The sequence below is a fragment of the Eulemur rufifrons genome, chromosome 17 (assembly GCF_041146395.1).
Source record: "Eulemur rufifrons isolate Redbay chromosome 17, OSU_ERuf_1, whole genome shotgun sequence".
NCBI lineage: Eukaryota > Metazoa > Chordata > Mammalia > Primates > Lemuridae > Eulemur > Eulemur rufifrons.
This window is the reverse complement of record NC_090999.1, coordinates 66,546,450-66,561,578: the sequence shown is the minus strand read 5'-3', so window position 1 is coordinate 66,561,578 and position 15,129 is coordinate 66,546,450. Positions and strand designations below refer to the sequence as shown.

The 15,129-nt window shown below is 39.0% G+C and overlaps 1 protein-coding gene across 8 annotated transcripts in view; it reads right to left on the bottom strand.

The window, feature by feature from the left end:
* CAST (calpastatin) overlaps positions 1-15,129 on the bottom strand; it is a 106,956-nt gene that overhangs the window by 22,144 nt on the left and 69,683 nt on the right. For all 8 annotated transcript variants that reach the window (XM_069492367.1, XM_069492366.1, XM_069492371.1 and 5 more), the window contains 11 exons: positions 14,839-14,907; positions 13,557-13,655; positions 11,920-12,000; positions 11,251-11,289; positions 10,673-10,765; positions 10,441-10,530; positions 9,223-9,324; positions 5,976-6,059; positions 4,976-5,023; positions 3,275-3,370; positions 1,917-2,015 (listed from right to left, as the gene is read on the bottom strand). In XM_069492367.1, coding sequence (XP_069348468.1) covers positions 1,917-2,015; positions 3,275-3,370; positions 4,976-5,023; positions 5,976-6,059; positions 9,223-9,324; positions 10,441-10,530; positions 10,673-10,765; positions 11,251-11,289; positions 11,920-12,000; positions 13,557-13,655; positions 14,839-14,907 — 900 coding nt within the window. The remainder of the gene's footprint in view (positions 1-1,916; positions 2,016-3,274; positions 3,371-4,975; positions 5,024-5,975; positions 6,060-9,222; positions 9,325-10,440; positions 10,531-10,672; positions 10,766-11,250; positions 11,290-11,919; positions 12,001-13,556; positions 13,656-14,838; positions 14,908-15,129) is intronic.

Here is a 15,129-nt window from a genome sequence, read left to right as displayed (position 1 = left end):
TGTGCAAACAAGACTAGGGACTAAAACGTCTATTTCTGTAGTATTTCATGTTGTCAAATGCAGAACTAGAACCAGGTCTCCGGGTTTCCTCAATAAACATCCTTTTTCCACACACAGGAACCACCCAGAGCACACATGCATTTCCTCCTTCTGGTCTGTTTTCCTTTACTCACTAATCTTCATGCCTTTCTTGAGTCTTCTGACCTTTATCACATTCCACAGCCATTCTTCCTGGTTCCCAAGGATGTCACCATCCCAGAAATCCCAACTGCCTCAGTGATGGTAACCTTGGCAACTGGCCAGAGTTGGTGGTGTAGACACCCAAGACAGGTGGTCAGGGAAGGGGGAAACAAGAGCTTTTTTGGGGGGGAGGGGGCATCCACTAAAAATCCAATGCTCAATTCTCCATAGTCAGGATGCAGCTGGAAAGGAACTGACTGAGCCTTTGAAGGCCTGGCCATCACACCTGCCAGATGAGGTACAAGGCACAGGTTCTGGCCACAAGAGTTCTATTCTGAAATATGGGCTACTGTATTTTTGATTCCAATCACTGTCTCTGTTCCTGTATTCTTCACTGGACCCTTCGTAGATTCCCTCCTCCTCTCTTCTTTACTGGGGCCCGGCACTCACAAAATAAAAGTTTCTAGAGAGTGTCCTCAGCCTCATAAAAAGGTGGCAGGGGGTGGGGGGTTGACCTCAAGGTTTGTCTAAGGCAGGAGGGAGACCCTGGACTAGGGATTTGTAGTTGGCACCAAGGGCTTCCCTGGCAGGAGGCAGCCATTTCACAGCACCCAAGGTACTTGCACTGTGCCTTCTGAAAGGCCGCCTCTTCTCAAACAACTGAATGCATATCCCAAATTCAGAGTGGTTTGCATTCTTGTGTTGGTCTGTCCTTGGCTCACTGGTCCTCCTGGAAAGATGGTGCAATTTCTACTTCTCAGTGTGATCCTGCCCTCCACCTGCAAGCCTTCTGTAATTCCCCCCAGAGAGGGGCTCCATCACCCACGTTCCCTGTGCCATTTTTCCATATGGGAATGATCAAATTGTATTTGTGAGCTTGAGATCTGGCCCACATCCACGCTAGGCTTGAAGGTAGCTGAAGGCAGGGGTCAAATCTTTCATCTCAGACGAGGCTCTGAAATGTTAAGTGGGTTGTTCAAGGTCAACTCAAAGCCTCATTTCCCTCACCGACAATAGGAAGATGATCAGAACAGACTTCATAGTGTCCTCGTGAAAATTTAATGGGAAGATATTGCAAAGCATCTAGAACAACTGCATAGCAGATGCTGAAAGTTAGCTATTCAGAGTGTAGATTTACTACATCTGTAGTAATGAAATATATTTCTATCAGATGTTATTCTCTGAGTCAGATTCTATCATTAGCTAATGGAAATAAAACCCACTGAAATCAAAAGAAAACAAAGATTCAACTAGTTAAATATCATATCTCATACAAAGAAAGTGAGAAGGAGGCAAGAAATGAAGAAGGCAAGGGAAAGGAATTGAGTCGATCCCTCTTTTAGTTGGGAGAGTGGGGACAAATCATGATTTTGATGCAAATTATTCCACCAAGGAAGTCAGTAAAAAGTAACATCGGGCAGCCTGTGGATCTCTGAACAGGCTTAAAAGATGTAGGAAAGTGAAAAAGCAGGATTCTCCATAATAGCTGAGGAACTAGAAGGAATTTCAGAAGATGAAAGAAAAACAGCTTGCTGCAATTTAATTAAAAATTTTAATTTAGTCTGAATTTCTAGCACACCCTTGAGGCCCAAACAATAATAGATACTATAGCTATATCATATTTATTTTTATTTTGTAAGAATAAAGAAAAAAAGATGGCAAAATATAGCAGGAAGTGATGAGAAGAAGAACAGAACTTTCTCAAGACATTGTTTAATGCCCAGGGAACCACTCACCGGGGTAGCAGCTGGCTTGGGTGGTGCTGACTGTATACTGCACACGGAGGTACGAGGCACAGCCTCTGCCACAGCCGCTGGGGCAGCCGCCTTAGATTTCTGAGGAAAGAAGCAGGTACTTTGAATAACGTTAGAAATATATGTGTAATAAGACTGAACAATGATGGACCAACAAGACACTGCTATCTTATATTCTGTGAGCATGATGTCCTAGAATGCCAATGGAATACTGAGCAGTAAATAAGTCAAGGCATATTTAAAAACTCTTCAGCTACCATTATTTCAACTTGGTTTTCTCTCTCACCTTAGGTACCTCTCTCACCTTAGCTACCTCTCTCACCTTAGGTACGTTACTTAAGCTCTCTGAGACTCAGTTTGCCCATCTGGAAAATGAGAACAATGATGGTACCTGCATCTCAAGGGTTGATATGGGGCTTAAATGAGATAGTGCATAGAAAGAGCCATGCATAGTACCTGGGGACACACTAAGCTCAATACATTTGAGCAATCATTGCTATTATTTATATATTTATTTGTCATGATGTAATAGACAACAATAAAATATACCCATTATGTAATATAACATGGTATCATATAAAGTGATATAAAATGTAAGAGCACATTATAAATTATAAATATCTCTGTTTAAATGCAAGGTAGTAGTAATACTATATCAGGGGTTCTAAAAGTGTGGTCCCTGAACTGATAGCCTCAGCACCACCAGGGAACTTAGAAATGCATATTTGTGGGCCCCCAGCCTAATGTACTAAAGAGACATTCTAGGGGTGGAGTCTAGCAATCCGTGTTTTAACAAAGCCTCCAGGTGATCCTGGTACATGCTAAAGTTTGAGAACTGCTGTGCTATCTTATTTTATCACAAGAGTAAAATTTCAAACAAATTATTTCAAATTCAGATGTTTTTGGAAGCCTATCCTAATATGCAAGGTGCTCAAGCAAATGATCATTAATAGGGTATGATCTCTTCTATCAGGGAACTTGCTATCTATTAAAAATTAAGTATAAATGTTAGAGTTGAAGAAAGACCAATACAGCTAAAAATTTGTTTGTAACAAACACTTTAACAGAAGCAGGGTTGGAAAGGAAAGCATGGGCTCGAGGCCTTTCTTGAAGAAATAATTACAGGACCACAATTTTGCAAGAATATCAGGGTTAGCTTAGGGAGGGAAAGCACCTCCAAAAGTCAAGACAAAAACTACATGTAAAACAAAGATAGTATATTGGGCTTTTTAAAAATCAATTGCTACATGTTAAAATAGTTCTGGTGTCACATTTTTTAAGGTTACACAAAAACATAAAGACATCCCTCAAAACTAGAGGTTTATTTTTTAGAAACATACTTTTGTTTTTTCAGTTGGCTTAGATTGTTTCTCTTTACATTTAGATGGGTCAAAATCTTCTGAAAGTTCATCAATGAGTTCTGATTCACTCAGGAGCTGTAATATAAGAAACACTGTATATTATGAAGTGACCATTTTCACTCTGTACAAAAAAAGTTTTCATAGAGCAAATTTTTTTTCTGCTTAACACATGAGGCCATGCTTTAGAATCTAAAACCAAAAGCTAATTTATAGAGACATAATTTTCATTTATCAACGTAAGGTAAAAATGTCATGCAACAAATAAGGAATTCTAAAGAGCTCAGTATCATAAAAGTGTTAATGGTTTATTTAGTAAAGTTTTCCTGATACTACAATTTCAGAAGAAAATTTTCTTTTTTATTTCAGCATATTATGGGGGTACAAATGTTTAGGTTATGTATATTGCCCTTGCCCCACCCGAGTCAGAGCTTTAAGCGGGTCCATCCCCCAGACAGTGCACACCACACCCATTAGATGTGAATATACCCGTTCCCTCCTCCCACCTCCCAACTGCCCGACACCCGATGAATGTTATTACTATATGTGTACATAAGTGTTGATCAGTTAATACCAATGTGATGGTGAGTACATGTGGTGCTTGTTTTTCCATTCCTGTGATACTTCACTTAGTAGAATGGGCTCCAGCTCTATCCAGGATAATACAAGAGGTGCTAGATCACCATTGCTTTTTGTGGCTGAGTAGAACTCCATATACCACATTTTATTAATCCACTCATGTATTGATGGGCACTTGGGTTGTTTCCACATCTTTGCAATTATGAATTATGCTACTTTTCAGAAGAATTTTGTCCCAATAAAATTGCCTGTTCTCTCCAATGAAGCTCTGTATCATTTTTTAATGTGATTATTGTTTTCCTATTTCCCAATGACTTCCCTTCTGAGCAAGTCAGAGAAAACATAGATCATACACTCCTTTCTTATGACTACCTGGGTTTTTGGCAGGAACATTCTGCTGTCCTTAGTTCTTTCAGAGTAGGTAGTATTATTCGTTTGGGGCATGTGGAGATTTTGATTCATAACAGTAACCTGTGCTAGACAGGCCTGCGATTCAGAAGCCAGGCCCCGGCACTGGACAGCCTGAGTTCTAAGTCCTGGCCTTGCTCTTTCTAGCTGTGTGACATTGGCCTATTTACATAAGCCCTCTGTACCTCAGTTTCCTCACTATAAAATGGGAACACTAGCAGTGCCTTCACTCAGGGCGGACTCAAAATGATAACATTCAAAAAGCATTTGGTGCAGTGTCAGGCACATAGTAAGTGACTAATAAATGCTGCTGATTAGTAATATGACAGGTAGCGCATGGCCGCTACCAACTGAAGTCAAGGCAATATAGAATCATTAATGAGCGTATTTCATCAGGATCAAACTCTAAGTGCTAGCTTAATTAAATTTAAGGACCCTCTTGACATCAGCTTCTAGAGTTCAATGATTGTTACCTAGAAACTCAGAGTATAGTAATTCATGAGGAATATAATCACTACAATATCTGAAAAGGATTCATAGGTATCAGCCAAGTGCTACCATCAGGAGTTCCCCTGTCCTCAATACTGGGTTGGCATGTGAGTCTGCACGGTGAAATCTGGTGTCCCAAAACTGCATCAATTTATACTCTACATTTCTATTGTTTCTTAAGTATCAGAAAAAAACTTATATTCCTACCTTGGATTTTTCTTCAGGCTCTGGCAACAGTGGTTTCCCATCTTTATCCTGTAAACGAAATTGAAAATTCATTGGAAATGAAATAGAAAGTTTTGCTTTCATGTTTCAAATTTATTTTTTGGAATTCTAGGAGAGATCCGCTTATTTTTTCTTACATTTGAGTGAATTTCTTTCAGATTTACTTTTATAAAGCATAAGAATAAGGAGTTGAGCTGTAAAAATCAAGGTGTTACCAAATAGGATGCACATTTACTTTTCTTTAAAAGTTACTGAAAAAAAATTTTCCATCCATTGGATAGGGCAATAGGGGAAAAAAAAAGTCCTTTGGCAAGAAAGGTACAGCTATGTAAATGAAAGATTTTTAAAAAGTCTCAATTCTCCAACCCAGGGTGAAGAAGTAGTTATCATTTCTATAACACTGGTTTTTCGGATATAAAGTTTCACAATTTAGAATATTTCAAAAAATGAGAAACTTTTCATATATAAGCATATATAAGAATTACAACTATTTCCCATCATGTGCATATATGTATGACTTCAGAAATTGCAAATGTAATAACAGGAGTTAGTCTGCCATCCTAATCACAAATCAAAACCAACAACAAAACCACCTTAACTGAGGATACTGGTAAACCGTTGGACATTTATATCTACCACTTAGAAGATCTGGTGCTTTTATCCATATAACAGTTAGAAAAATAAATATTCCCAAATTGTTTCTTCTGCTTTAAGTTTAAGGATCTATATAAAGCATTGTTAATAGTTGAAACATTTGAATTTTGGGGAATTTTAATGACCACCTGGGTACTACTGAGGAAGCCAGGCAGGTACAAAGCATCTCTCAAGGGGTCTAACTGCAGAGAGCAGAGAAGAAAGGGTTCAGGGTTTTCAGAGTTAATATCTGAACTGGGACAGACATGTCCTAAGTGTCAAAGGTATGGAAACAAAACACAGTGTGAAGGCAAGATGTTGTGGCTGTTCACTGTGGCTAAAAATTTACCGTGGCTGGTTTTAATCTGTACTCCGGTGGGACTGTCTCATCATCCTCACCACACTTCTCTAGTTTTTCTTCATTTGCTTTTGCCTGATGGAAGTTGGGAAGAAAAAAAAAAAAAAAAACCAGTTGGACAATGCATGTAAAATGAAATGATATCACTTCGTCTGTATACCTCCCCAGTGTTGTAGACAAGACCAAATCCAGTACAAGTGTCTAGAAGAGCTTTGGACAAGACCATGGTGGGCAGCTATGAAAAAGGCATCATGGGGTAACTGGAAAAACAGCCCAGCCAGGGATCCCAGGGAGCTGTCCTGCTCTGCCCCCAGGTGCTGTGACCTTGGGAAGCCACTCAGCCTTTCTTTGGTCCAGTTTCTTCAGCTGTAAAATGTACCTACTAATAATCCTCATCTGGCTCACTGCCTTGTGAGGATCACCAGAGAAAAGTAAAGCTCCTTCGAAGACAGTCAACACAGTGCAGCGTTAGATACAATTATGTTAACAGCCTTCCTCTGGCTGACTCAGTGAGCTGGCCCTCTAAGGAAGGGAGAGGGAACACAACCAGTTCTCACGTGAAACCCAGTTCAGAAATGGGAGAAGTATCCCATCACACATCTTGGCTGATCCACAGATAATTGGTTTGCTCTTTTAAAAGGGCTCCCTTCAATAACACCAGAACTGCACTGGCTTACTGAATCATGGATGACCAACTGCATTACAAATAAAACTGTAGTTCTGTAGCAGGTTGCTGACTTCTAGGATTTACATTTACAATTTAAACTACTGGTGAGTAGGGGAAAGTTCCATAATATGAAATAATTTGTACCTATATCAAGGCGTGGATTTAATTTACAAACCAGGGGGGGTCATTTAGCAAATCCTAACTCAACCCACACGGCTCCTATCTGCACCTCAGCCTAAGACTGTAGTTCTCCATTGATTGATTGATTGGTGGATGAATTAATTTAAAACATATTTATTGAACATTTTTAACGAGCCAGGAACTCTAGGCTTTGGAATTATTTTTTATAGAATAATTCTCATTAAGGAGTGAAATCATGGTTTTTTTTTTAAAAAAAACATTTCTAGTTATATTCTCCTGCAGCATATGGAAGAAGTCTTATTATGTAGCAGCATGCCCCAATTCAGGGATTTGTGAGGTCTCCGGCTATAATGTGGTCATCATAGGTCGCCTATATTAAAACTGTCCTCCCCACTACATGCAGGCTTGCGGACAGCAAGAGTTACACACATAGCGAGAGCCTTTCTTTTCCTCTCTGATCTTTATCTTCTTGAAATGCCTGCACTGTGGTTTGTATACAGTAGGCATTAAAAAAAAAAAAAGTCTACTGAATTGAAATAGCACTGGACTAGGCAACCACGCCTAAAAATGGGGATATATATATATATACATATATATATAAGATGAGGTATAATTGTAGAATAAAAAACTTTTATGTTATGATAGATTATAATACCAAGGAGGCATGGGCCTCTTCCCTGAAGTATCATGTGGTTTTGCACAGACAGCTCTGCATTGGGGGCTGTGCCGCAGGGGCAGTGGACACCCCTACAGGATGACAGCAACTTTCCTGAGCCTTATCAACACATCAGACTATCTGGGATAGAAAGAACTCACTATCGGGTACTAAGAATTCAGCTTAAGACTCTAGAGGCTTAAAAGACCTTAGGCAATATTTATATCCTGTTCATGATTAAAAAGGAAAACCAGTAAGTCATAAGAGTGGAAAAGAAGAGTTTTTTTTGTTTTTTTTTTTGCTGGAATTTTAGTTTACTGCTGCTTTGAGGTTTTCTAGAAGAAATTTAATACATTCATACATATCCCCAAACTAGTTACCCACCTGCTTACCAAGCTATTTTTATGTCACTTTTTTACATCTACTTATCTGATTTTAGTGACTCTAAGACTCTTTTGATCCTGGGATTTATAACTTGTTTGTACCTTCCCTCCCCACATTTATTGTCCTATTAAATCACCATAATTATCTATAAAAAGCCTGGGGCAAAAGTGCAATTTACTTGTGGCCATGCAGCCCTCCAGTGGTAGAACCACAACTCAACTTGGCTTCCCAACTTCCCCCGAGGTTTTGCCAAGACCACCCTTTCCTCAAGGTGACGTTACTTCCATCTGGCCACTCCAAGTAATGTACACCTCACATGGTGCTGTAAAGAAAGTTTCCTTTCTTCCCAACACATTACTTGGTCCTGGAGGATTCGGACTGTTTCTCCTGCTCCCCCGTGATCACCGTCACCAGACTTCTCGGGCCACACTGTGGCCGGTGAGCCCTCCAAGTAAGTTGAAGACAGAAATTGGCCCATCTTGGACCAGGACAGTCCCAGACTCCGGGGGAGTTGCTGGGAGTCAGGGACATTCCTCTCCCGATGACTCGGAACAGGAAGTGACAGCAGAGAAAGGGGCATTGTGACAGTGACACCTGCCAGCTCCCCTCCCCTGAGCTGATGTCGGGGAGGGGTCCTGGGGACCCCAGGCTGCCTTTCCATCTCCCCACGACACTGCCTTGTCAGTAGCAGGCTCTCTCCTTTCCTTTCTTGCTTCCCCCAGAGGATCAAGTTGAAAGGTTCTACAAAAATAACAATTTAACATGAAAGCTCTCCTACACCAGCTACATCCTTGCTTTGGCTCAGAAGGCTTCTTAAGATCTTGGAGTGTGGTGGGATAAACACCATCGTCATGCTCTAAATGGGCAGGAGCTCCAGTTACAGAGTTCTTGTTGCTTGATTTTATTCTAATTTGACAAAACACTTCTGACAGTTAAAAAAAAAAAAAACATTTTCCCCATAGTTTAAAAAAAAAAAAAAAAAAGGATCTTCCCATCCCTTGTATGGCCATCTCCCGCTCTCCTTTTAAAAAGAAACACCCTGAACTCTTCTGAAAATACAAATTTCCAGTTTCCACGAGAGCAGACAAATCTCACTATTTCTCACCAGGCCACAGTCTCTTTGTTATCTTGTTCAGTCAGGTGCCATTTAAGCTTTGGCAAAGGAGATCAGTGTTCATAAGACAAACACTCAACTGTCTCTCTTGGTTGCTAACTGTGAAGCAATAAATATCTAAATGAACCAGACTCTGAAAGTAAGGCAGAATGAAGAGTAGTTCATTTTCAATCTCCAATAAGAGAAAAGTTGTGCAAGAATCCTGAACATGCAGAACGCACTCAGTTTTGCAGCCTGCAGACTAACACACTTTGTACATCAACTCGAAGGTCAGTACCTCGTCGACTTCCTTAAGGGAGCTGAGGTCGAGCTCAGGTTCTGGTTTCCGGGTGCCCAGCGAAGCTGACAGAGCCTCCAGTGCTTCATCACTCATTGTATCCTGTTAAAAGGGAAAAATTCTGTGCATGAAAAGAGAGAACATCTCTGGAGGCTGAACAATCCATTTACTTCTTTGTGAAATATATATTTTAAATATATAAGATAAATTATAGATTGGGAAAGTACTTTAGGAAGAAAGGCAATTTTACTTGAGACACAGCAAAAGAGAGACAGGAAAAAGAACTTACCAATGAATGAAAACTGGGGCTATGACACGTTTGTATAGTAACAGTGTTCTCTGGGGCACACTTCACCCCTTATTTAGCAAGCCAGAAATAAAACTATAATAATATCATTATAAAATATTTTTCACAAAATAAAAGCTGCATGTAGTTAACTCTCACTACCCTGTTTTTCTTTTTCTAAACATTCATCTTTAAAAATGGCTTCTGACAACCCCTGTCTTCTAGCAAAACAGCTGAGCGCAGGAAGCAGGGAAACGCAAAGCCGTCCGGCTGCCTTCTTCTGTGAAGGCACAGTGGCTGACGGCTGTAGGAACTCCCGCTTTCGGGGTGTGGCCCTCACCACTGTTCCCCCAGCCAGCCAGATAAAAGTAAACGATCCGCCCCAGGAGGAGAGGGGCAGAAGCAACTCTGATAGAAACTGCCCCTTAGCACTATCTCGACTGCAGATGAGACATGTTTTCTCAAGCAGCCCACACGCAGGACCGCCTTTTCAGGATTTGTGAGAACTAAGCCACAGTCGATTGTGGTTAAGAGAGGTGACAGAAGCAGCTACAATGGCATCCCTCTGGTGACTCACAGGGATCAAAGTCTTTTAGGAAATCAAACTGTAAGATTTTATATTCCGAGAACACAACGTCCCTGGTTTCTGCCCTTCTGTGTATCATAATGGTGGGATGGTTTTGGATCATGACCAAGAAGACTGTGCTAAAAATCATTCATAAGCATTTACAGAAACACGCAAGGCCTCCCTGGAGATGGTCATTATAACCCTCATTGGCTTCACTATTCCACATAGGCATGAGGGAGAAAAGATCATGGCTTTTCACGGGGAATGCACTACTGGGATTATCCTGAATGAGCTAGATCAGGCTCAGGAAAGTAACAGCTGTGGGGTAGTCCGTGGTTCTTTTCAAAGAAGTAATGATTTGTACCTCCTCCACCTTTCTTTTCTTCTCCTGGGGTGGAACAGCACTTCTGACCGTCTCTGCTGACTGAGCTTTTAAAACCTCTCCTGTAGATTTCTGAAAAATAAAATACAAAAGATTAGATTTACAGATGGGGAAAATTTAACTGTAGTAACCAGAACCAAAATGTTGTATTGTTATTCTTTGAAAGTTCAAAATAGTTCCTAACAAGTTCTCCTTAATAATACTAAAACAATACCTCTTTTTCAGTTTTCTTTCCATCTGCAATAGGAGAACTACAGGTGAAGTCAGATGACAGAGAGTCTATAGCCTCATCCGGCCCCATGGGTTTCTAAGGAAACAGGCACAATGATGGGTAACACAAGAAAGTCATGCAGATGAAAGAACAGATTATAAACCCAGCAAAAGAAGAATGCACTTTGCAAATCCTTTGCTACCAAATGAGATATGTTAATGAAATAACTTAGATCAAAGCTTATGTTTTGAAGAGAACTGGTATTTAATAAGCATTATTTTCTTCTTCCCCTCTTCTAAAGGTATTGCATGCTAGGGTATTTTTATCCTATTGTTATCAACTTTTTCTTATCCTAATACTTTCTTGGCTTCATTCTGCTTCCCCTCACAACAAAACTACACAGACTAAGAAGCACTGAGATGACCCCCACACCAACCCCCTTTCTCTGAACAGACAGAAACTCTGATTTGGAGATCGGTTAAATCATAATCCTCAAATATAGAATCGATAGCCCCGTTCTACCAGCCAAAGGTATAATAAAAAGTTACTTTAGATCTTAGGAGACATTTATGTAAACTCACCGAAGAGTCTGGAGGAGGGCCTGTGATCCCTTCTTTTTTCTGAAACAAATATTGATTTGATGATGTTGAGAAGGCAAAAGTCATCCGTATGATCAGCCAAATGCAATGCTCAGTGTGTTATGGTGTTGAATTCTGTCCCCTGCCTCCAATTCATACATTGAAGTCCTAACCCCTAGTACCTGAGAAGGAGACCTTATTTGGAGACAGGCTTTTTACAGAATTAATCAAGCAAAGGTGAGATCACGAGGGTGGGCCCTAATCCAATAGGCTGATGTCCTTATAAAAAGGGGGAATTTGGACCCAGAGATATGCATAGAGGGAAGGTGACGTGAAGAGAACAGGAAGAAGAGGCCATCTACAAGGTGAGCAGAGAGGCCTAGAAGAGGCTCTTCCCTCACAGCCCTCAGAAGGACCAACCCTGCTGACCCTTTGATTCTTGGCTTGCAGCCTCCAGAACTGTGAGACAATAAATTTCCGTTGCTGAAGCCACCCAGTCTGTGCTACTCTGTTACACCCGCCCCAGCAAACAAATACAGTGAGCTTTATAGTGATGACAATTTCATATGCTCCATTATATTTTTAAACTTAAAAAAATTGTTAGGATATTGATACAAAGTTATAATCCAAAAAGGAAACAGTGAAATAAAAGTAAATGATTATTTAACTTACAGCCAAAAGTTCCCTATATTTTGGAGGAATTGTGACTTCTCTTTTACCCAATTCCTCTATGTAGGTGGAACTCATTGGATCCTGGAACAAAATCACACACACAGGGATATTATATAATTAATTAGCTGAGAATGTTTTATGCATATGCTGAAACCAAAGAACTATTCCATTATTAATTTATGGAACCATTGCAATGAAATCAATAGTTAATTAATGGAATCATTAAGAAGCCAATACTTTAGGACTATTCTGAAGTTCTAAGCTTACACAAATATGCATATTTAATTGGCTTAATTCATATGTAATGCTAGAAAATATTCAGAATACTAAAGTTGATTCCCCTATTAAAATGCATTTTGTTTTCAAATGCTTTCATTTTCAATGTTTCTGATACGTACAAAAGTACAGTTAATAGCATAATAAATTTCCATCTAACCCAACACTCAACTCTATCAGATCTACAGTTATTTCTTATGCAATTTCTAAGAAAACAAAATCACAGTGTGGATGTCTCCCATGTAGCCCTGTCCAATCCAATTCCCTTTCCTGTTACCCAGAAATGGCCACTATCCTGAACTTTATCATGTCCATTCACTTAAAGTTGAGCATATCTTAAAATAATTTTTATAAAGGTAGGTATCCATAAATAATGTATAGCATTACTTTGCATGTTTTGAAATGTTATATAAATGGTATGATATTCTATAAATCATTCCACATTTATTAAAAATTATGTTTAATGTATCCATGTTGATACGTAAATAATCCATTTTAACTACTTTATAAAACACTACATTACATTATCATGTCCTCTGTTGAATAAAATTGTTTTCAAATATCTCACCAGATCTTATAGCTCCTTGCACACCCGGGCAAGGCTCCCTCCTAGGGAGGGAGGACTTCCTGGTTGAGGGGGATGCTCGTCTTTCACACCCACCAGCTATTGGAGAATTGTCAGACTTTTACACTTTTGCCAATCTGATAAATGCAAAGTAGTGTTTCTCCATGTTTTAATATCATTTTCCTAATTACCAGAGAGGGTTTCATTTTACTTGTTCATTGGCCAATCAAGTTTTCTCCCAGTTTTCTGTTGCACTGTCCTTTTCTCACTGCTTTTCATTCTTTATAAATTCTAGAAACAAATCCTTTGTTACATATGTTGCAAATATTTTCCTCTAGTCTATGGCACGTCTTTTTTTTATAAATACCAAGGAACATAAAATTTTCTTGCTTTTTAGGAATTAGAAATAAGGATGAACTAAGGGTGGCAAATATTGAGAAATCAAGATAAGTCCAAGGAATAAGATAGGAAATATCTGGAAATCAAAATAAGTTTAAGTCCATTGGACTTAAATCTCGAGGACAGAAAATAAGTCTTTGTGATCCAATTGGCTATATCCCAGTGCCAGTATTTGCACAATCAATAGATATTTGCTGAGTCAGTATAATAGGACAGGTACCACAGGACAAACAATTTCCATCCCCAACACTAATTTTTAGTTGCTGTATCAATACTGACATCATCCTGCTTCTACCCAAGTGACAGAACACCAGGTATTCTCACACTTCATGACCACAGGCTTATTAGCCCTTCTACCTACTGAGTATGAATTTTTATAGATATCAAGATCACATACTGAAACTTCTGGTCCAGTATATGTTGTATTATCTTCTTTAGGTCCTTCAGGTTCTCCTAAAGTGTCTATTAAGTCATCCAAAGCAGCATCCAGGTCTGACTGGAAAAGAGCGAGCAGATATTTAAATGTTACTTGTTATACACATTTCTCTTTTGATTTTTTAACTCTGAAAAAGTTATTCTGCATAGAAAAACACCAAACACCAAAAGTTCAAATACCAAAATAGTTAAAAGCTGGTCTCTAACAGACCTTATTACTTAAGTCCCGAAGTACAGACTCTTGGTTGGAGGGATGAAAGTCCACCTTCAGGTAGGAATCACAATTTCAACAAGTTTAAGGGCATTAACGACATGAGCAAATGTATGAGTTCATGGAAGCTGCCAGTCCCATGTATTGACAGTTAAAAAGAAAAAAGAAAAAAATCCCAAAATATGAAGAATTATGACCATGCTGCTCTAAGCAACAGGAGATATGCTTGGTATTTACTGCTTACAAATAGTGTTCCAGAGTTTTATACAAAGAACCCCAACAAAATCTCTGTATAGCAGCACCCTTTCCAAATAGAATCTATTTCAAAAATTTCTTTCATTCATGTTCTTTTGTCACTTGTTGCCCAAAGATGTTTACAAAACAGAAATTACCTGAGACATTAAACTGATAAAAATTGACAGCTTATTTCATCAATATGGGCTTAAATCAGCATGATAAATGAGAGAGGGCCCCCACCCTATAGTTGAGGTTAAGAAGGATTCATTATGAACAATGACCTGCATCTAAAGGGGAGAACAACAATCCAGGGAAAGGCCTTTTAGCATTTGACTCAGATTAAAAAGGATTGCTTAAAAATGTCTTTTTTGTTTGTTTTTGCAACTACTACATTCCCACAATTTTAGGACTCACCTGACCATAGATATGTGTAATAGGATTTAGGGTCTATTAGTTTAGACTGACTCTTTTTGGAATTTCAGGATAAAGAAGTATCGGACACAGCTTAGTAATACCTCTTGTTAAAGAAAGTGTATTTGCAGGAGAGAAACCGGCACGTAAACTCCATGGGATGAAACTGGAGTTTTCAAAACGGAGGGTTATAACATAAAGCGTTAAAACATTAAGTTTGAAAGCCACACTTTCAACCCAGTCATACGAGGTTGAAACAATAATTCATTAAAATGGTCCCTTAAGTTACCGCCTTATTTTATGTGCCCACAAAAAAATCAGATTATGATAAATATACAGCACATGGTTGAATACCTTATGTAGAAGTACACTGCTATCTTCCTACCTTTCCAGATGGTTCCTCTGGTTTAGATTCAACTGGTACAGCTGGAGTTAAAGATTTCTTTTCTTTTTTCTGGTGGGAGTTGAAAAGAAAAACTCCTTCTCACATACCTTTATAAAACTCAATATTGTATTTTAAAATGACTTTATGATAATTAATAGCACTGACCATATACTAAACATCTGCTCTGCACCAAACACTATGCTGTATGTTTTATATCCTTTTTCAGAACAACTTAAATAATATTCATCTTATTTAGTGCTGGGGAAATCACAGCTCAGAGAGATTAAGTAA